Source organism: Acomys minous (assembly GCF_964271855.1).
Source record: "Acomys minous genome assembly, chromosome: 18".
In the NCBI taxonomy this organism is placed as follows: Eukaryota; Metazoa; Chordata; class Mammalia; order Rodentia; family Muridae; genus Acomys; species Acomys minous.
Window position 1 is genome coordinate 59,082,626 of NC_140501.1, and position 24,348 is coordinate 59,106,973.

The window sequence follows — 24,348 nt, forward strand, 5'->3', positions numbered from 1 at the left end:
CATCCATTTCCTGGTGGTCCGAATCGCACAGTGCTGCAGCTAAAGCGCAGCCTGGCTGACAGACCGTCAGTGGGAGTTTTCCTTGAGGGCATCACAGCAGAGCATAGGGGAGTGTAAACCACTGTGGTCCTTCTGGTGACTTAGTTTTTGGTACGCCACCGTCCGTCCAGAAGAAGAACTCGTTTCAAACTCTGGAAGCAGGAAGAGCCTGTCTGTCTCAAGTCCTTGCTATTGTGCACATAACACCAAGCCCCACCTATCATGATGGGTTTTAATTTGAGACGTGGCATTTAGCAGAATTCTGTCACAATGAGGGATGAACCTGTGTGTCGTTGGCTTGTCGTTGGCAGACGAAGCTGCTTTGGTCAAAGGCGCTAAGAAGCTTGGTTTCGTGTTTACCGGCAGGACTCCGTACTCGGTCATCATCGAGGCGGTAAGGGGCGGCTTGGCACTTTGGAAGATGGCGTATATGGAAGATTACGTTAGAAATACTTTGTGGAGACACCATGGCCGCATGGGAGGCGGCGGTCTAACCCCCGGTGCTTTGGGCCTGTGGTGATTTCTCTTTCCGGAGAGACTTCCTCATGATCCTCCCGTCACTTACATGAAATTATCTACAGCAATGGACTTTTCCAGTCTCCCCTCTGCCTCTGTTTCTAAGGCAGACCCCGCACCTCTGTAGCCGCATCAGTCTCATGGTTGCACAGTAGGACCTCAGGCTACTGGGCATCCGTCTCCGGCTATGAGAGAAAAACATTAGAGTTTCAGGTCTCTCTTACCTGGATGAGTGTTTTCTCCGCCTAAAGTTATTACAGGGGTTTGGTCAGCTCTTGCCTTCCTGAAGAAGAGAATTCAGATGCGAATCACAGTCACTTCAAGCAGGCTATTTAACAAAGGGAGCTAACTGAGCAACACCCCCCCCCAAAGAGACTGTAGTAGGTGTCCCAAAAGGGCGCAGCTAGCCAGTGGACCTTACCAAAGTATTAAAATTATATTTTTGGAGGCCCTGGTTAGTAAAGTCATTTTTAAAAATGTCTATTCACTCATTAATTCTGGAGGGTCCCTGAGGCAGAGTCTCCGTTGGTCACCTCATATCTACATAAAGTGTCCTTGCCTTGTCGACCATCTCAACAACCCATGAGCTCTGTGTGAGGTGGTCATGGAGCCAAGGCGCAGAGAGGAGGTGGCCTCTAGCAGTGAGCGGGGAGTGGTGCGTGCTGGGTACCCGCTTAAATAGCATCCTGCATCCTGAAGTCTGCGATGGTTTGAGGGGTGAGGTGATGGGCAGTGCGGAGAGGTAAGAAGGCTGACAAAGGCTGGGTGAACTGGGCTGTTGGTGAAATTTCAGGATGCATCCCGAGGAGAGGGCTGTGTGGCAGGGGGACACAGCAGCCTATGTCCCTGCATGGGTGACCTAAGAGGAGCACTGTTCCCTTTGACAGAGGATCTGTCCGAAGCTAAGTCAGACTTGCATATATTGATGCCAAAGCCCACATTGTTTCTACTGCAATGTGTTAGGAAAAATAGCAAATTGCATTTGAAAATGACACACAGACACACAGACAGACAGACAGACAGACAGACAGACACACACACACACACACACACACACACACACACACACACAGAAAGGAATGTTTAATTATCCTAAAAAGTCCCTTCTCTGGGAATTAAGAATCTCCAATGCCCAATGTTTTCCACTAAGTTTGAGAACAGTCCTTTGGCAGTGCTCTTCCTGAACTTGTTAGTTTTTTTTTTTTTTTTAATAATGGTAACAGTGTGGTGCTCTAATGATCAGTATGTATGTATGTATGTATGTATGTATGTATGTATGTATATGTATGTATGATGAAATGTGTGGATCTCTACATTCACAGGCAGAGCTGGCTTGAAGTTTCAGATGCTGCTGTGCAGCTTTGATTTTTCAGTGCTTTGAAGTGGCCACAGAGCAGTTAGGAGCCCTGTCACAGAAGGAAAATGAGAGCTTGCTACCAGAAGAGGGCACTCTGACCCCACCAGACTGTGAGAACACAGTCCAGACTCTGGATGCCTGTGGAGAGAGCTAGCGGAGGTGTGTGTGTGTGTGTGTGTGTGTGTGTGTGTGTGTGTGTGTGTGTGTGTGTGTGTGTGTGTGTGTGTGTGTGTGTCCCCGCGCGCGCGCGCGCGCGCGTGTGTGCGTGTGTACACATGTGATTAGGAGAGGTGATTGATTTGAGATTTTAACATTTTGGTACTTCAGGTAAGAGTCCCCATCTCCTTTTTTCTGTTTTGTAGATGGGACAAGAACAGACATTCGGAATCCTCAATGTTCTGGAATTTTCTAGGTGTGTTTCTCTTTCATACACTTGGCATGAAGCATGTCATATATACTTAACTGCTTCACCTGCAGATTTTACTGATCATGTGGCATGATTTCTATTTAGGAATTAATCAAGATAAATGCCCCTCCCCCCACAACCCTCCTCATAGAACCCAAGGATTTCACTAAAGGGAGTGCAGCTGCCCACTTTCCCCTGTTTTCTTCTGACAGCAGCGTTAAACCTCTTCATCCTCCTTTGCCTGTAGCCTCCTAGAGCCGGGCGTTATTGCATCATCGGCCGCAGACATGGTTACATGGTTTAGAGAATGTGGCGGGGCACTCCCCCACAGCATTCTTCGTTTATTCCGAGGAGCCGTGTCTGAATAAGTCTCTCTCTTCATGCACATTGGATGGTCAGTACTAGGGCAGAGGGGCAGCATCGCACAGTGGCGCCCGCAGAGCTGCCCTCTAGTACTGGAGCAAAGTCCTGTCGTGTTTTGTTTGTTTGTTTTTGTTTTTGGCCTCCAGACCACCCTTTCCTGATATTGAAAATAGAGGGAGCGAGGTATGGTGACTCAGGCATAAAGTACCAGCCTCTGAAAAACTCAGGCAGAAGGACTGCCCTAAGTTTGAGACAAGCATGGCTTGTGAAGTAGTCAGTTCCAGGACAGCCACAAAGAAAAAGGAAAGAAAGAAAGAAAGAAAGAAAGAAAGAAAGAAAGAAAGAAAGAAAGAAAATACTTAGTTTTCTAGACACTTTTGTTAAATTATTCACAAATAACTTGAAAGGGGGAATGTTTTTATATTCTCTCAGAGGGAAGGTTTTCCTGTCTGACACTTAGCCGAGAGCTGTGAGCTTGGCTCTGTAGCTGAGAAGCCCTTGGGGTCAGATAAGCTATAGGAAACCAGATGATGGCGGCGGTTCATACACACATGGTGACAGTGTGTCTCTGTGAAGCTTCCAGCCCCTTGGACTTTTGTCTCCTTCTCCTCTGTGTGTGTGTGTGTGTTGTATACATGTGTGTACTCTCCCATCCCTGTGCACATGGAAGCTAGAAGTAGAAATCACGTATCTTCCCCCATCACCCTCCCCCTTGGTTTTTGAGACAGATAGCCATCACAGTCTCTCACTGAGTCTAGAAATCACTGTTGAGGCTGGCCGGCCAGTGGAAAGCCGGGACCTGCCTGCCCCGTCATAGAAACATACCACCACGCCCGGCTTTACTTGGGTGCTGGCGACTGTGCTCTGGTCCTCATACTTACACTGTGAGCACTTTGCCCACTGAACCATCTCTCCAGCCCCTGACACATCTCCTGTTGGAAACTGCCCTGGGCTGCATTCACTGCAGCGAGCTGTTAACAACCAGCCAAAGAGGAAGCAGAAAGCAGTGCAATAACAACAACAGATGACTATGGGTCTAGTGTTTAAAGTGATGGGAGAGTAAAGATGAGAAGAGATGCTGATTGGGGTTACAGATTCTGAGTCTTTTACCTGGATACATCATTCTCCCGACAGCATTCCCTTCTCTAAGATTTCCTTGGAGTAGCTGGTAGTCATATCCTTTGTACATTAAGAAGCTGAAGCAGCCCACATATCATTGCAAAGAACACTCAACATGCTAGAGAGAGTGAAGGACCCTCCCAGAGCGCCCTGTGGGATAGACTGTGGGAGTCACCCCGAGGAACAGGCACAGGGTGGAGGATGCGTCCCAGCTGAAGGGAGTGTCAGCAAAGCACAGGGATGCGTAGAGGGAGGGAGAAAGGCAGCTCTCGCATGCTTGGGTGTGGTGGTCAGTGGGAAGTGGGTCAACACTGCAGAGGTGGGAAAGAGCATTCATTCAGGGGACCTCAGGCAGCAGAAGTCACTGAGCCCCCAGCAAGTGGGCTTGACCCTGATGACAAATGTATGTGGAAGGGTCTGTGCTGCAGTGAGAGGAGAGAAAAGTGTCTGGTGCTGCATGGAGCGGGTCTAGGGACTGGCCATTTCCTTCTCCAATGGAAAGGAGCCGTGTGAGGAGCTGTTGACGTGTATGTTGCTTCTCCCAGCTTGCTCTTCAGGAGGGATGGCTCTGGTGCTGTGCGATAGAGGATGGTTATCCAAAGGGTTGGCAGTGATTCAGAGTGCAGAGCTCATGCGCAGACGTCCCACGTCTGGCCCATTCGCAGTCAGCTGTGCAGTGAGCCCTTATGGCAGGGCGAGGCATACAGGCTTCTGTCCATTTGGTGTAAACGAGTCAGGTATACAGTCGAACCTTTGCTTTGGGGGAAAAGCTGTGGAGAAATGGGCCTTGACATGTCCAGGCTTGGCACCATTTGTTTTGACTTGTATTCAGTTATTGGACCTGGGTCCTATAAAGCCAACCAGTAATGGCTTTTTCTCCCTTCTCCTTTTCTTTTCCTTTCCTTTAAAAAAAAATACCATTACAGTGATAGAAAAAGAATGTCTGTCATTGTTCGAACACCATCAGGACAACTTCGACTCTACTGCAAGGGAGCCGTAAGTATCAGTGGTGTGTGGTGCTTGGCCAACTGCTTGGAGGCTGCTTTGCCAATGTATCGCTTTCCAAACTGCTGTTCACGCATCCACCATGGTGGTGCCCAAAGCTGAAACAGAGCCCTAGCAAGCCACCGAGAGCACGGGTTCAAGGTGGCATTAGGTAAGAGTGGGCAGTGGGCAGTGAAAAACCTGCTTTTAGCACTAGTGAGCTTTGGATCCCTGACGTGCCACACAGAATCCATTCCGTGCCACCCAGCCTCCTTGGAGCAAGGGTTCCAGATCTGGTTTTGCCACCATTGTTTGGTGTCTACAGAGGTGATGGCACCATGTTGACCTGCGATCACTGTCCTGTCCTCTGATGTTGCTGGTTCCCCAGTAGTTATTTTTCCTACCTGCTATGGTTCAGTTTTTAATTCATGGGGGAGAGAGAGAGGAGAGAGAGAGAGAGAGAGAGAGAGACAGAGAGAGAGAGAGAGAGACAGAGAGACAGAGAGACAGAGAGACAGAGAGACAGAGAGACAGAGAGACAGAGACAGAGAGACACAAAGACAGAGAGAGACACAGAGACAGAGACACAGAGAGAGGCAGAGACAGAGACAGAAAGACAGAGAGATCGAGATTTGTGCTGTGGGGACAAAATTCATATCCAAGTGTGGATCTATGCCATGAGTAAGATACTGAACCTGGATCAGTGATGAGCTGTGAAACTTGCTCACCTTTATTAGTCACGGTTAGGAATGCATTATGATTAGGGCTTTCTGAAGATAAGCTATATATGAGGCTTTTAAAGGCTTTAAATTTGGACCAAAAAAAGAATCCTCCTTTTATGATAAAGCCATCAAGGTCATAGCACCCCATGACCTTGTTTTTAGGCTCTGTTTGTGTGCTGCTTGCCGTAGCGGCAGCAGCTGGAAGAGAAAGGCTATGGCACCAGGAGAGGGTTGGCACGAAAATGCTGCCAACGCGCATCACATTCTTGCATGGTTAGTGCTGTTCAAACCTGCCCCCCTCCTCCAACAAACTAGTTTAGTTTTTCAAAGTGGTTAGTGTTTTGAGATGCTTATTTACATAGAGGGTTATCACGAGCACACAAGCACCCATTCCTGCCTGTCAGGATGAGCTACAGGCGGTGCCCAACTGGCTACTGCTCATCAAAAGGGAGTCAGAAGCAAGAGCTCCAGGCCTGTGGTCACTTTGGTTAGGGGAACTCCTGTTATTAGTAAGTGAGGCTGCATTTGAATAACTTAGGGTATGCGCTTTACTCTTTTCACTTCTGCATAAAGATGTTACCAGGGGAGTACCTGTAATTAAAAATACTAATAAATTATCTGGGCGTGGTGGCTCACACCTTTGATTCCAGCACTTGGGAGGCAGAGGCAAGCAGATTATCTGTGGGCTCCAGTGAGATCCTGCCTCAAACAAACAAAGGAACAAACAACCAACAACAAAAATCTACCAACAAACAGAATCCCAGATCTGGGTTGCTGAGCTGTCTCTGCAGGGCTGGGTGCCTGCTGCTGAGCCTGGGCACCTCAGTAGATCCTTTGAGCCACTTGCTGGGAGGAGAGAACTGACTCCTGCAGGTTGTCCTCTGACCCTGGATTCTCTTGCTATGACACACACACACACACACACACACACACACACACACACACACACACACACACGAATAAAAAATACAATAAATTAAAAAAAATCTAAAACTTCTCAAGAACTGACATGACTTAGTAGAAAATTCCACAACTAACATAGTGTGTGTTCCAGTCTAAATGGAGCCATTGGAAAGACTTCCAGGCTGTGTGAATAAGGTGGACACAACACATACACCATTTAGATAGAGTCCCCATCTCTGATACACCATATGTATACACATGTACTCCAGAACCTGGAAATACCCCGAATCTGAAGCACCCCCATTAAGCTATCGGGTGTTCAGCTTGTGCAAAGCTGTGAGAGTCTGAGTTTTGCAGATGTGTGCAAGTGTGTGCAAGTGTGAGCACCCTAGTAGCCTCGATGTGTCTCTGCTCTCAGGATCTCCCCCGACACTGCTGTTCTTTTTTGTATTGTTGGGCACATTTTACAAAGCTCATGTTTGGCCCAACTGAGAGCTCCACTCTTTGCCCAGTCAAGTATTTTCATGTACGCTAGGTAAACACTTAGGAAGGAAAACCTTGTTTCACGTGCCCACCGGCAGAAGTCCTCTGGGCCTTGCCAGTCTCCGTGAGTGTTTTCTTCTTTCACAGGATAATGTAATCTTTGAAAGACTCTCAAAAGACTCAAAGTACATGGAGGAGACATTATGCCACCTGGAATACTTTGCCACAGAAGGTAAGTGAAGTTTGGGGATGTTATTTTCTACCCTGCAGCCGAGCCTTCATGTGCCCGTGGCTGCTGTGTGGATGGGCAGCTGTGCTGTCGAACAGGTGTGTGCTTCTCATGTAGAGCCACTTGCTTCCCAGGACTGCTGTTTCAGCTGCCTTCCTTTGTCCCCTCTTACATCATGTGACAGTGAGGAAGTAAGTGGCCCAGCCCAACCTCAGTTGCCTGCGTTCAACTCTGCTAGGTGACAAGTGGCCCTAAAACAGAAGGCAGCTGAGCCACGGCATATAGAATTACACTGTCCCTTCCCCTGGCTACTCGAGGGGTCATTTCTCTGACCTGGTCCAGGACTTAAGCAGATAATAGTTCCCCCTGTTCACGGTGAGCAGGAAAGGAACTCTCTGGAAGCCTTTGGATTTTCCTGCTGGTGGACGTGATGATGGCTGCGTACGAGCCGAGGGCTGTTCTCTCACTGTGGTATGCTTCTGTGTCTAGACGCAGATGCACACCCGTGAGGGCATGGCTGCTGGAGAGCGCAGCTCGTCCATAGTGTAGCACAATGGGCTTTGTATTGATCTCTTGAGATGGGCTTCCTGACTCCTTTGCTTCCTACCTGCCTGTGGCACGCACACGCACACGCACACACACTCACACGCACACGCACACACACACACACACACACACTTGAGCTACACAGATTCTGTACCTCTCTGCAGTAGGAAATTCACTCATGTGATCTCGTGCACTCCTAAATGTACAGGAAGGGCAGTGTGTGTTGTTTTATACGAAAACCCAGGCGAGGGGAGGGTATGAGTTACTTTTCTCAATGCTAACACCAAGATACTTGGCAAAAGCCGCTTAAGAAAGAAGGGGATTATTTTGGTTCAGAGATTGAGGGTACACTCCATTGTGGCTGGGAAGGCACGATGACAGGAGCTGGGGCAGCTGTTCGCATTGCATCCTGGGAAGCAGAGCGAGATGAAAGTGGGCTCTCTCCTCTCTCTGCTTGGGACAGAGGACATGGCCCATGGAGCAGGACCGCTCCTAGCTAGAATCAGCATTCCTACCTGCACCTAGAATCTCCTCGCAGGCACACGTTTGTTCCCTAGGTGACTCCACATCATATCCCGCTAACAATCATTATTAACCATCGTAGTAGGATATTGTAAATCTTCCCTTTGTAGCTTTGCGATTGTTCAATTAGAGGACCAAAGAAGCAGAGGGCCTCTACGTTTTGAGCACATCGACACAAAAAGTGCCGTGTGATGTCCCCTACGTGGGGCTGTGCTCTGCCTCTCACCCCTTTCCTGCGGCTGTCTTGCAGGCCTGCGGACTCTGTGTGTGGCCTATGCGGACCTCACTGAGGCTGAGTATGAGGAGTGGCTGAAAGTCTATCAAGAGGCCAGCATCATACTGAAGGACAGAGCCCAGAAGCTGGAAGAGTGTTATGAGATCATCGAGAAGGTAAGTGCAGGAGCGAGTGGAGGAGTCTGCCCAGTGAAGGGGGTCGCACTTGCTGAGCAGAATCTTTGGATAGGAATAGTGTCTTGTGATAGTGTTGTTTTTCTAAGGGTCTCTGTGGACTTGCAGTTTTTCACCATTCCTTTGCTTTGGGGTGGTCTCAGGTTAGGTTGTCTGAAAGTTCTACCCTCTTTGAGGTCAGGTATTAATGCAAACCTTAGCTATCTGGTCAAAACTAGTACGTACAGGCTAAGGACATGGCTCATCTTAAAGTACTTGCCCTCTGAGCACAAGGATCCAAGATCGATTCTCTAAACCTGTGTCAAAAAGAAAAAAGCAGAGTATGATGGCACCTGCTGGTGACCCCAGGACTAGAGGGGTGGAGACAGGAGAGTCTCTGGGACGTAAGGGTTAGCCAGCTTAACTTATGTGGCAAGTTGCTAACTTTTGAGAGACCCTGCCTCAAAACAACGGTAGCAGGAGAGTGATACCTGAGGTTGTCCTCTGGCTTGTGTGGGTGCACACAAAGAAATACAGACAGACATACACACACACAAACACGCACGCACGCAGGCACACACGCACGCAAGCACACGTACACAGTGCTCCACTCACAGAACTCAGTGGCTGGGCCAATGTTTGGTCTACTCTCAGGAAGAGACAGAGAGTCAATATGCTGGGTTGCATGTAGGTTCTTGTTCATGTACATATATACTGTGAGTGAGCGTGTGCACACACACACGTGTGTGTGTGTGTGTGTGTGTGTGTGTGTGTGTGCATGATGTCTATGCTAATGTGCCCAGTGTCTCAGTTTGCTTTCTGCTGCTGTGATAAACACGACGAGCAAAAACAACCTGGGGAGGAAAGGGTTTACTCCAGCTTACAGGTTAGAGTCTCTCGTGGACTGCTGTGCCTTTGTGCAGGAGCTTTGGGTTCCCAAACCATCACCGGGACAGTGAGGGGATGAGGAAAAGTGACAAACACACAGACATGTGGACACGGAAGGGCTAGGATTGGATTGGGCGGTCTGAATGCTGGCTTGGAGCAGCTGTGGCATGTTGGGAGCACAGTGTGTTTATTATGTAAGTTGAACAAGGGGCATGGGTTATTGTGGATAGATGTATAAGGAAGTGGGTTAAAACATACAGACAAACAAGGAGATAGGGTTTTTGTAAACAGATGAGCAAGGAGGCAGGTTAGTTAATCTCAGTAGTTGCAGACTCTGTAGGGGACAGTCCTTGGGCCACAACTATCCTGGAGGAGAAAGCTGCGGCGGACACTTTTGCACACACCATCAACATTTGCTCTGGGACCAGAGGAAAGCTTTGCTATTCATCTGAGCCTCACCCAAGCAAGGCTTTGTCTCTGAGATGGGCCCGAAGCATTGGTTCTTGGCATGGCTGTGCCCATGTCAAAGCGTACACGTTCACTCAGGATTTCACTTGCTCCCTACCGTAGAGGGAAATCAGAGCAGGGACTCAAGGCAGGAACTAAAGCAGAGGCCACGGAGGAATGCTGCTTACGTGCTTGCTCCCCATGGCTCGCTCAGCCTGCCTTCTATAGAATTCAGGGCCATGTGCCCAGGAATGGCACTGCCTACAGTGAGCTGGGCTCTCCCATTTGAACCACCAGTCAAGAAAATGCACCAGAGACCTGCCCACAGGCCCATCCAATGGGGGCGTTTTCTCAGTTGAGGCTCTTATTCGAGGTGACTCTAGCCCGCGTCAAGTTGACAAAGATGGAACATGACCCTGCCACCCTCCAACCATGGAAATGATTGGTGGGAATGTCTAGAGTGGCTCAGCGTGGTCAGTGGTGTGTGAGCGGTTCACACCTAGGTGACAGTAGTTGATAAGGGACACCAGGGGGTGCCGGAACGGTCCTCTAACTGATGATGTTTTCTGACCTAGAATTTACTGTTACTTGGAGCTACAGCCATCGAAGATCGTCTTCAAGCTGGCGTTCCAGAAACCATCGCTACACTGCTGAAGGCTGAAATCAAAATCTGGGTGTTAACAGGAGACAAACAAGAAACTGCGATTAATATCGGTAATCAACTTCCTAAAATTCCCAAGGCTGGTTCTTGTAAAAAAAAAATAATTTGTGTTCTTCAAGTGTGTTGGCAGTTTCTGGATCTCTCTCTTTTGTTTCAAAGATCCACCCAGACTCTAATGAAATGCTCGTGTGGGTCTGTTCTGCCTGTTAGAAATGTACACACACACACACACACACACACACACACACACACACACAAATACACACACATTAGTTAAAAAAGAGAATTCAGGAGTTGACAATACATATTATTTTGATGCCTTTCTCCCCCTAGTTTTCTCTGACAGATATGTCCCCTAGATTTAAGTGTTCATGGCTACCTTTTATAATTACAGCCAGTGTGAGTGACTTTCCCACTGAGTGGGCCTTCCTCAGGGCTTTGCACTTCTGCCTTTCCCACCCTTCTTTAACAACCTTGTTGCTGAGCATCACAAGGAGGAACACGTTGTCAATGACGCACGGGGTTGTTGAACTACTGTGTGATCCAGCTGTGCCACTCTCAAGCGTATTTCTGAAGGAGCCTAAGTCAGTGTACAACAGGGACCTGCACATCCGTGTTTACGGATGCGCTGTGGACAATAGCCCAGATGTGGATCATCCTCTGCGCTCCAACGGATGGATGGATAGAGTGCAGGCCTTATATGCACAATAGTCCTAAACTGTAAAGCATGAACTGATGTCAAGTTCAGGGAAATGGGTGGAACTGGAGATTCTTAACATATTGAGCTGAGTAAGTCAGCCTCAGGGAGACGAGTGCCGCGCGTTTCTCTCACAGGTAGACTGGGACAAGTCCAGATGAGCACACGCATGCGATATGAAAGTTGAAGGGGACTTACAAGGGTGAGAGGAAGTCTGAAGTGGTGGGGGTGAGGGAGCAGGGATAATGGAAGAGAAGAGAGAGGTTAGCGCCGCACGTGCAAAGTGTGAGGAGCCTAGCTGTCATTATAAATATGCACACACTCACGTGCCAAGAAAGGGAAGGGGGTTATTTGGAGGCGGAAGGGAGCGAGGGAAAGCATGGCAAGGGGTGAAAATGAGCAAAGACCAGCAATGGACATGTACGAAAATATCAGAAAGCACTGTTGGTTGCTTGCCTTTAAAAAGTCCTTAAGAAAAAATAGATAAAACTAAATCACTTTTAGGCTTAAAAAAGGAGCTGAAGCCACTACTACTTAAAATAAATCTAACTCTGCTCATTTCAGTTACCTTTAAACCACCTGGGTCGATGGCATTATGGTCTCATGAGAGCTGGCATTTTTTTTTTGTTATAAAATAAATACATAGATTTGTAAAACATGAGCTGGAGATGTCACCAGTGGTAAAGCATGCTTGCCTGGCGCATACAAATCCCCAGCGCTGCCAAAAAAGACAAAAGAAAAAAATTCAGGAATTATGTTATTATTTATTCATGGACACACTTTGCCCCAGCTCACTTTAGAAGAAAACATGATAGAAAGTCTGAACTAAAAAAGAAAAAAAAAAAGAAAGAAAGAAAGAAAGTCTTTACTCAGAGGACTGACTCTCCTCACTGAGCGAACAGGACGAGTTTTCGCCGAGTCTCTAAGACATCCACAGTGGACTGCGCAGATCTGAGCTGCTGTCTGTCACTCAAGTGGTCTGACTTTGGACAACAGTGTGGTGACATTTCTCTACAGACCCATCGCTTTCACTAGAAAGTAAACCTCTGAGCCTTTAGCCCGGTGGCGTGCCAGTTACCGTTTCACATGAAGGGGCGACACTTGTTTCTTGAGTGCAGTTTTTCCACACGTGTATGTAGATTGGTCCCTCTGCAGTTCTGGCCTTAAACAGGGTTTTCCACGCTGCAGCCTATGAGCCCCGTTCACAGAGGGTCTAGCATGTTGACTGCTGCCCTTGGTTGGGTGCTTCCTGCCTCTGACAGTGATAAGATGTGGTAACCTTCAAGTGAAACTGGTCCTCATTGTCCCGTGTCCTGGGTGACGTGCATCGTTAACATGTAAAGTTGCAAACTTCAAGCAAGTATGTGACAGTCTTAAAGGAAAGGATGGATAGTGCTAACATGAGGAGGAGCCTGGATTCTGATGCAGAACATCTGGATGTCACAGCTGCTGAACTCCACCAGAAAACAGGGCCCTGAACTAATGGGGAGGAGGCGGAGCTCAGCCTGTATGTGTCCGACTCCAAAGTCTTCTTTTCACAGCCAGGAAATCCAGTGCTATCACTCTGCCTGTTATTCAAGGGAACACCATTATTCCTCTTGTTAAAATTGCCAGGTATTTTCAAACAAAAAGAAATGGAATAATTTAAACTCAGATTTTAGTAGACGAATACACATGTTAGATTCCTTTTTTTTTTTTTTTTAAAAATTAAAATCAGGGTGGTAACAGGAAACAGGTTGGCACACAGTTGCAGACCCATCTTGACTGAGGTGCTGGGATGCTCTGAGCAGGGCTGCCTGGACCCCATTTAACATCCCACAGCTGCTCTCTCATCCCTCCTGGAAGTCCTTACATTAGGTCCAGAAGGAAGGCCTATATTTGATTTTCACGTACAAAAGGCGGGAGTGGGGGGGGGGGCGGATATTTTGACTAATTGTTTCCCTGTTTGTTGGCTAGCATTTCACCCTTAGGGACCTCCCACGGCTCAGGCGGCCCAGACTTTGAGAAATTCACTGTCACTGATGCAGAGGGGTTTCCTGGAAGGATTTTATGTGAGCAACAGCTGCCGAAGCAAGCTGCAGTTTTTAAATCCTGGATTTCTGCTTCATTTTATAGTTAGCAATTTAAGCAAAATGCTGCTTGACAACTGAAGGTACACAAAAGCATTACGAGGAAACCCCCAAGTACGTTCTTTTCAGTGCGGCAGGAGGAGGGCGATAAATAAATGACACTTGCCCGGATTTAAAGCGAACATTAAGGGCGTCTGAGGAGAAGCAGATGAAGCTGTTTTGTGTCATTTGGAAAGTGAGGTTGGATTTTGCTCAGAAAATTACCATAGACCACTTGCCCTCAAAAGGCTTGGGACATTTAACTTGATTTAGTGTGAGCACCAACCTAAAGTGTGCTGTCCTTGATTTCTGATAGTTTTGGATGAAGCGAGATCAATTCTTGGAGAGGAGCCAGGTAAAGAAGTTGACCCACACTTGTAAATTGAGGTCTAGGCTCTTGAATCTCGAGCTCTGTAAGATGGCCATCAGGGACTGAAAGCGACACCCCTGGGGTGACTTCTCACCCGAATAAACAGCACCCTACAAAGGCTCGTATTCTTCTCACTACCCAAGTATGATCAGCAGTCAGAGAAGTCAGACATTATAGTCTGTAGATCTTAGAGCAGGAAGTGATTTATAAGACAATAGAATAACAGTTCACCCTAAAAGACATTACCAAACTAAACCTCTCAGCTTTCCAAACTAATGCATCCCTCTGAGGAGAAAGTGAGGGGGAGGGCAGAGAGCTCATATTCCCACACATCCACACATCTAACTCTGGACTACTGTGGAGACATGTTTGGAAGACTGGAAAGAATCTAGCCTTCCCGACCCTATATTCTGGGATCACATCAACACCAGACTATTATTATCATTGTGATTCAACATGGTGCCTGCCCATAAAAGTGGGCTGTGTTGGAGGTTCTCAGTTGTTTCCTGAGAACCTAAGTGAATGAGTTCCTGCCTGTGGATGGATGAAAACCAGTAGTAGGCGCCATGATACAAGACGGCCTCGTAGGCTACTGTAGTAGGAACCAGAAGGTCCAGGCAAAGGCCCGTCAGCTAGAGCCAAGGAACAGAGTTCTCAGAGAACCTGGCTCACGGGCACCTTTCCCTCAGACACTGTAGCCTCTTCAGGGACCCTCGCCCATGGAAGTAAGTGCTGACCTTTTGAGATTCAAGGGTACCAACTTGACTTTGTCTATTCTATGAACTGGTTTTTTTTTTTTTTTTGGCTTGTTTGTTTATTTTTAGAAATCCTTCAGTTTTTCACCTGTCTCTGTTTTGTAGCACATTTCTTTTTCCTCCTGGGAAATGGATACCACATGCATAGAGTATGTGACTCAAGCTGGGTTATGTCATCTCTCTGTATTTCAGTTTGACCTTTAGGGCAAGTTGTGACCCCTAGCACCAGGGCTCCCTTGAGCATCATCAGCTGCATTTGCTAGTAACGACTACAGAACCAGCCAGGCTCACAGTCCGCTACACAGTTAGCATTTTAGCATCCGTTCTTACTCCACTGAGTTCATCATTAACTCACGGCCCAGTTGGAGAACGCAGGTGCCCCAACTCCATTGTAACATGCCTGGCAGCCATTTTAGCTGCGCATTGTAAAGAAATACAAGTCTTTGTGTGTGTGTGTGTGTGTGTGTGTGTGTGTGTGTGTGTGTGTGAGAGAGAGAGAGAGAGAGAGAGAGAGAGAGAGAGAGAGAGAGAGAGAGAGAGAGAGATCAACAACTACCAAGGTTGGAACCTCTGCCATTAATGTAACTGGTATGGCCCGACTTTACCTGGGAATGAATGTCTCTCTCCCCTGGAGGAACAGGCCGTGCATGGTTAATAGCAGACTGAAAAGGCACCAGAGCTGATTTTTTTTTTTAACAGTAAGCTTCTAATCTTTTATATGTTCAATGTATGTAATAGGGTTTATTTTTTTTATTTTAAATAAATTTGTAAAAACATAAGAGTTTAAAAGCCTCAGTGGATATTTAGCAAAATTCAGGGACATTGACAGACTGGCACACATTGACAACTTAGAAATGATTTGAGATGAAAATTATTTCCATCTTCATGACTTTAAAATGGAGTGAGTACACAGTAGCATTTTGGTCTCGTTAACCCCACATTCCTAGGAAAAGTAATACAGACTGAAAACTTGTTTAATAAATGATTGTCCCATGGTAATAAGGAAGTGATAATTGTGGGGACCACAAAGGTCTCCTCTGAAATCCCACTTTAGACTCTAATGACAAAATTTTAATCCTTAAAAAAAAATTCTTTCAGTTCCTCCCAACACAACTAGTTAGCATGTGGGGCCTGGTCCTCAAAGGCAAGATGGTCGTTTGTCCATGGAAACCACTTGTGTCACTAACAAGACACAAATATCCTAGAACTTAATTGGACTAAGTTCATTTCTAAGATATTATGGAAAAAATATACTTAAAAATGTCAAGACAGTTGGTAGTAAAACTAGTGGTAGAGGACTAGACTGTGAAGGTCTGAGTTCAAACCCAAGTGCCATAAAAACGAGTTTAGGGTTGGTGAGATAGCCTAGTGGGTAATGTGCTTGCTGCCCAGCCTGACGACCTGAGTTTGCTCCCTAGACCCTACATGGTGCCTTCAACCAACGTGGTGGAGGGAGAGAACTGACTTGTAGGGGTTTCTTCTAATGTACACACACACACACACACACACACACACACACACACACACACACAACATTAAAAAGTTTTAATTGATTTTAACTTTGAAGCTATTATAGGTAGAAATGTAGATAAACAATTGCTAAAGAAAGCCAATAATCCCAAACATAACGAATGTCACCAAATCTACAAATCACCTCTTCTGATGTGTTCCACTAAGAAAAAGCCTCCAGTTAAAACTTGAACATGCAAAGCCCCTAGCAGCTTGGAGTCAAGTTGTTAGAATGTAAACACAGCACGCATCTTAGAATGGTGAGGCAGCCTCATGCCCCCGAGTGCCCCATCTCCAATTTCAGAAGCCAGGTTTTGAAGAAATTCTGGAATCTCCTTAAATTGGCCCTGACACAATTTTGGCAACCTTAATCCTAAATTCTGAAATCTGTGATGTTCCCAAATCCAAAAATCATTTGACTTTGGAGCAGTTTGGATTTTAGACTTCTTGATTTGAAATGCTCAGCCTACAATATTTAGGTAAATATTTTAACACTAAGGCAGGCTTTTTAAAAAATAATTTCTTTTTTAACGTATACATTTATATTACTACATATAAATAAGACAAACTACATACAGCAGGAAGACCCATAAGACAATCACGAGTTAAATGAATGTTACATTCATAGTGATTTGGCCATTTGCCTTTGTCAAGCCCGATGCAACCATCCTTCCTACTTTGTTGGGTCCAAGTTTTTGAATGAAAGTCAATATCTATCATATCTCATCTCTATTAACTTAAATCATCTATACTGATCTAAAAAGATGTTATCCCCAATCAACTAAACTTGACTGTAAGACTAAACTATGTGGTCTTTAACCCCATCAGAGACTTGAGAAGGGATAAAACTTAACTGCCTGAGTGAACTGGAAGTGCAGGTTAGCAGTTTCTAAAATGAAAATATGGCTGAGATGGTTCACTGCCTAAACAGTCACCCAACACTGTCAATATCGTTGGGGCATCATCTTCAGCCTTCTAGCCCATTATCTCTGACAGAGATATTTGATAGGCAGGAACTACTAAGGGTTTACTTACCCTGTCTTGGCAGAGTTCAGCCATCACCGATTTTGCCTGCATCTAAGCTGCCCGTTTTTAGGCAGAATCCTGTCTGTGGCAGGAATGAGGACATTTTGCCCAGTGGCTGGTTTGTCACATTTGAAGCCAACTCGATAAAGAGGGTTCTTTGATGTTGATCATCTTCTTTGAGGTAGGCTGAGTGTTGCCAGGAGATAACTTGTCCTGTCAAAGAATCTTTAGGATAATGTAAACATCTTTAAATGCCACATTCTGTAGGTCTCTGAGGCTTTTGAAGACCTTAAATAAGTACTTTGAAAAAGCCCTACAAGTCTGGAACATATCTAGTCTCGGGCACTTGGGATAAGGAATGCTCCCTCTATACTAGTTTGGTCTTTAAGAACAATTTTAGCTTGAGAAGCTCAAGGTTACTTCTTTGTGTAATTAATACACTTTTTAAATATGGCTTCAAAAATAATATTTTTATTCCAAGCCATTATTTTTGTCTTTGTAATTTGTCTTCTGGGTGCTTTGTCAAATATTTATTTTGAACAAATGACAATCTTTAGTGAAAGTTAGGGTGTAACATTCCAAAATAAGCATGTGAAAATATATTTATTTCTTTTTTACAACCACAAAACTGTTTCTTGGCCTTATTTTTCTGTCTTGAGTTCTGCTTTGTGTCTGTCAGAGGTAGTAGTTTGTTTTCTAAGGGTAATGACCTCTCTAGCCCCAGGTAGTTAGCTAGACATGATTTCCTATTGGGTGGGCCTTAAGTCCAGTTAGACAGCTGTTGGTTGCTGCTGAGATGTGGGTGCCACTATTGCACCTTTAAGGCTCTTTTTGCCGTGCTGGTCATTGTTACAGGTCATTGGTGTCACTGCTGGGGAGGACTATAGGTTGTTTCCCCCACCTGGCAGCTTACACAGTGTTTTCTGATGCTGTGAAAGCTAGATGGCAAGAAGGCGGCTTTCAGGTTAGATCCAGCTCGAATCTTCCTGCCTTTGAAGTGCACGGTCCTCAGCAGCGGGAACTTAGTTGCCTTTAACCTCTGACGGGAAACAAAGGGCAACAGTAATATTGTTTTTGGGAGTTACTTGGCTTAGCCTGTCCAACAACGCAAACAGATTTTTCTCATGCATGGTACTGGGGTTTTTGTTAGTCAGGCTATTTAGCTCTTGTGGGCAGCACTGTTAGTCCAGGAGGCCCAGCAGACTTGTCATGATTTAGAGGGAAGTGACCTGCTAGAAACGTCCCCTCCATAGGCAGGAGGCAGCACCAGTTGGTTTCATTGGGAGATGATGCGTGCGCGCGCACACATACACACACACACACACAGTTTAATTTTAGATTAATGTAAAATAATACAATTTTTGAGACTTTGTCAAACATTCTTAATGTTATTTTTGTTAGAGAGTTAGTTATAGTTTGATTTAAGAAAAAGGTTAAAATTTTTTATTCTAATTGGAGATTCTTTTGTTTTTAATCTTTGTATCTTTTCCCTTAAGCTTAGGTTCACTTCTTTAAATGGAGAGTGCACTGATATTTTGGCAGGGGTGCAACTCCCTTGGTATACGAGTATTCCTTAAAGCTTTTGAGAATTGCCAGCTTTAGAGAGAAAAAGTGATCTTGCTTGTGCAGTAGCCATGCTGACTAGCAGCGCAGATTCTACCCGTCTCCTTAATCTGTTTGCTGTTAATTTAGGTATAACAAGGTTTATCTTAATGCTGTGCAGGAGTAGCCAGAATAAAGAAAAAAAAATCTATAGAAAATTGACAAGGACTTATTTTAGTCATTAGTCACAGAGACCTTGCTGGCCAGTTTTTCAAGCTGTTTGCCAGGAAGTCGCCTTAGGCTTATGTCCCCTAGTCCCCTAGTCAATAGTGATGAGGCGGACATAAGAAGGGAGCTTGTAGGGTGGGTGTCTGCATCTGTGTCTAACCTCAGCCTCAAGTGGGATGGTGACAGGATGACGGTTGGGGCTTGTTGGCTTCCAGCCTGATTGAAAAAAAAAAACATGGGCTCCAGGTTCCGGGCACGACCCTGCCTCGAAGAAACGGGAGGGTAGTGGTGGGGAGAACACCAGGAACCCTATTCTGACTTTCACTCAAGGGCAGAGGTTGAGTACTGCACACACACACACGTGTGCATACAACCCACACACACACAAATAAAAAATTAAAGTAATAAATCATTTAGAAGGAAGAGAGGTTGTAGCGGCCACTGGAAACTTAGGAAGGGACAGGAAGAAGGACACTCACAGGCTGTCTCTTCTCCATTTCAGGGTATTCCTGTCGGCTGGTGTCACAGAACATGGCCCTTATCCTGTTGAAGGAGGACTCTTTAGATGTAAGTTGTTTCTCATATATTATATCTGACATAGCTGTGTTAAATTATGTATCTATAATTATCAACCCATTTCTCTTCGCTAAGACAATTGTAAAGTGACTGTGTTTAGCTTGTCTTTATGACTGCGTGCCAGAAAGCCTCAACGCTATACGTCTAGTCTGTAGACTAGAACCTCCCAGTGACACTGTTCTCACACAGGACTGCACGTTTAAAATGGGTCAGTTCTGATGGTGTTTGGCTTTGTTAACTATGAAGTTTTACATGAAGCAGTGGATTCTATTAGGATTTCCATAAAGTGGTAGTGGCTGGTTCCGTGGAGGTTCCTAGGGTTGCTCTTCCTGGTCGATGCCTCCCAAGAGGGAGGGAGTGCTGGTCATTGCTCAGATTTATGAAGCAATGGGATACTGGTGTACCTAATTCTCCAACACCGGATGCCAACAGATCATGGAGAATGGAACACTATGGGTGCCAGAGATGTTTTATAGGCGTGTGTATTCCCGCCTATGCTGCCTGGTTTTATGTCAATGGGATGTAAGCTAGTCACTGGAGAAGACGGAGCCTCAACTGAGAAACTTCCTCCAAAAGACTGGGCTGTAGAAAGGTCTGTGGGGCATTTTCGTATTTGGTGCTTGATGGGCCAGCAGCCCATTAATTGGGGGTGCCATCCTTGGGCAGGTGGTCCTGCGTTCTATAAGAAAGTAGGCTTAGCAAACCATGAAGAGCAAGCCAGTAAGCAGCACCCCTCCATGGCTTCTGCATCAGCTCCTGTCTCAAGGTTCCTGTCCTGACTTCCATTGATGACAAACACTGAAGTGTAAGCTGAATAAACCCTTTCCTCCCCGTGATGTTTCATCACAGCAATAGTAACCCTAACTAAGACACATTGGTACCAGCATAATGGGGTATTGCTGCGGCGGACTTGACAGTGTTGGGGAGAGGAGTGCGAAGGACTTTAGAACTTTGGGCAAGAAAAGCCATTGGGTGTTGAGAGCTCAGGGAGCTGCTCCATAGGAGCTTGGAGGATGAGAAGGTTGAAAGCTGCACAGGTGAGGGAGGCCTGGCTTGTGACATTTCAGAGGGAAGGAAAGACTATTGGGCCATTTATGTGAAGAATTTGTGGGGTCTGGTCAGCTGGAGCTGTAGAATTTACTGTGATCAGCCACCACAATCAAGTAGGCTTTATCCCAGGGATGCAGAGATGGTTCAACATACGAAAATCCATCAATGTAATCCACCATATAAACAAGCTGAAAGAAAAAAACCACACGATCATCTCATTAAATGCTGAACAAAATCCAACACCCCTTCATGCTTAAGTCTTAGAGAGATCCAGGGATACAAGACCTATACCTAAACACAACAAAGCCAATGTGCACCAAGCCAATAGCCAATATCAAATTAGATGGAGAGAAACTTAAAGCCATCACACTGAAATCAGGGACAAGACAAGGCTGCCCACTCTCTCCATATCTCTTCAATACAGTGCTTGACGTCCTAGCTAGAGCAATAAGACAACTGAAGGAGATCAAGGGGATACAAATTGGAAAGGAAGAAGTCAAAGTATCAGTATTCACAGATGATAGGATAGTGTACATGTGTGAGCCCAAAAATTGTACCAGGGAACTCATATAACTGATAAACGCCTTCAGCAAAGTGTCTGGATACAAATTAACTGAAATCAGTAGCCCTCCTGTACACAAATGACAAATGAGCTGAGAAAGAAATTAGGGAAACAACACCCTTCACAATAGTCATGGATAATACAAAGCATCTTGGTGTAACTCTATCAAGCGAGTCAAAGACCTGTATGACAAGAATGTCAAGTCTCTGAGGAAAGAGACTGAAGACGATTATTAGAAGATGGAAAGATCTCCCATGCTTGTGGATTGGTAGGATTAGCATAGTAAAAATGGCCATTTTACCAAAAAAAAAAAAATCCACAGATTTGATGCAATTCCCATAAAAATTCCAACACAATTTTTTTACAGACCTTGAAAAAGCAATTCTCAACTTCATATAGAAAAACAAACTAACAAAAAAAATCCCAGAATAGCTAAAACATTCCCCTACAATAAACAAGCTTCTGGAGGAATCTCTATCCCTGATTTCAAGCTGTACCACAGAGCAACAGTAATAAAAACAGCACGGTACTGGCATAGAAACATATTGGGGGATTAGTGGAATAAAATTGAAGACCCAGAAATAAATCAACATACCTACAGACAAAATTGAGTTTTGACAAAGAAGCCAAATCCATACAATGCAAAAATGATAGCGTCTTCAACAAATGGTGCTGGTCTAACTGGATGCCAACACATAGAAAAACCGCAAATGGATCTGCATTTATCACCCTGCACAAAACTCAAGACTGTGGGACATTTCGAGGTGCTTATGTTTTTAATGTAAGATCTTGGAGATAAATAAGAAAAGAAAGGTTGTGGCTTAATAACGATATGTTTGTGTGACACCAAGTTGGCAAGGTGTCAGTTGTGCTGGCTAGTTTTATGTCAACTTGACAAACTAGAGTAACTGGAAAAGAGGGGCCTCAATTGAGAAAGTGCCTCTCCATGAGACTGGCCTATAGGAAAGCCTTTAGGGTGTTTTCTTAATTGATGATTGATGGGCCAGCAGCCATCATTGGGGGTACCATCCCTGGGCAGGTGGTCCTGGGTTATATAAGAAAGTAGGCTGAGCAAACCATGAGGAACAAGCTGGGAAGCAGATCTTCTCCATGGCTTCTGCATCAGTTCCTGCCTCTAGGTTCCTGCCCTGTTCGAGTTCCTGTCCTGACTTCCTCTGATGATGAACAGTGATACGGAATGTAAGCTGAGTAAAGCGTTCTCTCCCCACCTTGCTTTTGGACATGGTGTTTCATCACAGCAATATTAATCCTGACTAAGATCCTGGGTTAGAGCTCTCGAGAAGACAGCAATGGGGACTGACTCAAGGGAGTATAGTGATTCTGCCAAGCTGTTTGATAGGAACATATTAGTTACATGTGAGATTCTATTTATCTGGGTTTACAGCAAGTTCTGGAGGTACCTACAGTGAGTGCCCCTTTCAGGTGGTGTATTTAATACCAGTGTTGGGAGCAATGCCTGAGCTGGTGACACTTTGAAAGGGAGAAGAGTTTGGGGTTCTGTTTGTGGAAACCTGGGAGAGTCCCTACTGTGAAGACCAGCTCTCTAACTCCCTCAGGGTCTCATGGGGCAGCAGCTGAGCCTAGACTCAGTGTTGAGCCCAGGGCAGGCAGCTGAGGCTTCATGTGGGTCCACCAGTAAGGGCAGCATGGGCTGGCTCTGACATGGACTCTGTTGCCTGTTTTTCGATCACTTCCCCCAGATGGGACTGCCTTGCCAGGCCACAGAGGAAGAGGAGGAACTCAGTCCGATACGACTTGAAGAGCTGGGGTGGGTGGGTAGGGGGGGCTTCTCTTTTCTGAAGAATAGGGAAGGGTGTGGAGGGAGGGTGGAACTGGGATCTAAAGTTAATTAATTAATTAATTAATAAAAAAATAAGAACACTCACATTGTTGTGTAACCGTCACCACCATCCATTTCCAGAGCCCTTTTCATCATTCTGGACTAAAATTTTGCACCCATTGGGTAACATCTTCCAGGCTAAAAGGGTAGCAAAGGTGGTTCAGTTGCTGTGTAAACATGAGGACCAGAGGTCAGTGAATTTTCAGCTCCCAGATAAAGAGCTGAGCCTGGTCCAAGTATACCTGTGACCCCAGTTGGGACTGGGGAGCAGACACAGGAGGGTTACCGGAACTTGCTGACCACCAGCCCAGCTCCAGGCTCAGGGTGAGATTGTTTCTCAAGAAAGGAAGGGATAGCTGGGAGTGGTGGTGCACACTTTTTAATCCCAGCAGCGGCAGGTGGATCGCTGTGAGTTAAAGACCAACCTGGTCTACAGAAGCGAGTCCAGGACAGCCAGGACTCTTGCACAGAGAAGCCTTGTCTCAAAAAACCTTGAGAGGGGGGAGGGAGAGGAGAGGGAGAGTGCTGGGGCAGGACAGCTGGCATTTCCCCTCTGGCTTCCGTGGGCACATAGGCACATAGGCACACACACACACACACACACACACACACACACACACACATTCACATACATCATACACATTTGCACATGTACATAGACTGCATGCAAACACATGCGCGCACATGCGCTTGCACACACACCCTCATGCATACAACACATATGTACACATACACGCACAAACAATTCAAATGATAACTTCCCATTCCCACCTTATCTTCAGGATTTGGAAGTTACTATTCTATTTGTATATCTATGAATTTTATTTCTTTACATTATCAAGCCCCTCGCCACCTCATGTCAGTGGAATTTTTATAGTATTTTAAAATCATTTTTCTGAATTACTTCACTTAATGTCCATAAGTTTCACCCATATTGGGGCACCTGGCATACTTTCCATCCTTTTGAAGGCAGAATAATATTCTACGGTGTATTTGAATCTTCCTTGCCCTCCAGGTAGGTTCTGCCAACTTGACTTTAGGTGACTTGTTTATAAATAAAGGGCAATTGCTATAGTTGGGTACAGGGACTATAAACCTTGGCAATATGAGGTATACACAATTATGCTCATGAGTCCCAAAGCGTCTGAGCTTGTGGAGGTGGGGAGCAGGCCCAGGGAAGGTGGAGCACTGCTGGGGAGCTCAGCTGGCAAGAGAGGAGGAAGGGGGTCAGTCCTGGTGTCCCGCTACGCCGAGGGTGACCATAGACATTAGTGCTGTAGTTGTAGAGGGCTCTAAAGGTTCTCCCTGCAAGGAAAGGGCATTTGCTACAAGGGATAACCCACAAATCCTAAGCTGGGTACAGCAGTGTTTTTAGCACGGAAGCACCACACAGTTCTGCATAACGTCATGTGGTGGCCGGATTTTGAATCAGTGGATCTGCCTGTGCGGAGCCTGACTGTATTCTCTGTGATGTGCTGTGCAGGCTTAGTCA

The 24,348-nt window shown here is 45.8% G+C and overlaps 1 protein-coding gene across 5 annotated transcripts in view; it reads left to right on the top strand.

Moving 5' to 3' along the window:
* The window catches only part of ATP8A2 (ATPase phospholipid transporting 8A2), a 543,049-nt gene that overhangs the window by 187,950 nt on the left and 330,751 nt on the right, over positions 1 to 24,348 (top strand). For all 5 annotated transcript variants that reach the window (XM_084768271.1, XM_084768273.1, XM_084768274.1 and 2 more), the window contains 7 exons: positions 351 to 433; positions 2,275 to 2,324; positions 4,727 to 4,796; positions 7,040 to 7,124; positions 8,440 to 8,579; positions 10,487 to 10,625; positions 19,310 to 19,374. In XM_084768271.1, coding sequence (XP_084624397.1) covers positions 351 to 433; positions 2,275 to 2,324; positions 4,727 to 4,796; positions 7,040 to 7,124; positions 8,440 to 8,579; positions 10,487 to 10,625; positions 19,310 to 19,374 — 632 coding nt within the window. The remainder of the gene's footprint in view (positions 1 to 350; positions 434 to 2,274; positions 2,325 to 4,726; positions 4,797 to 7,039; positions 7,125 to 8,439; positions 8,580 to 10,486; positions 10,626 to 19,309; positions 19,375 to 24,348) is intronic.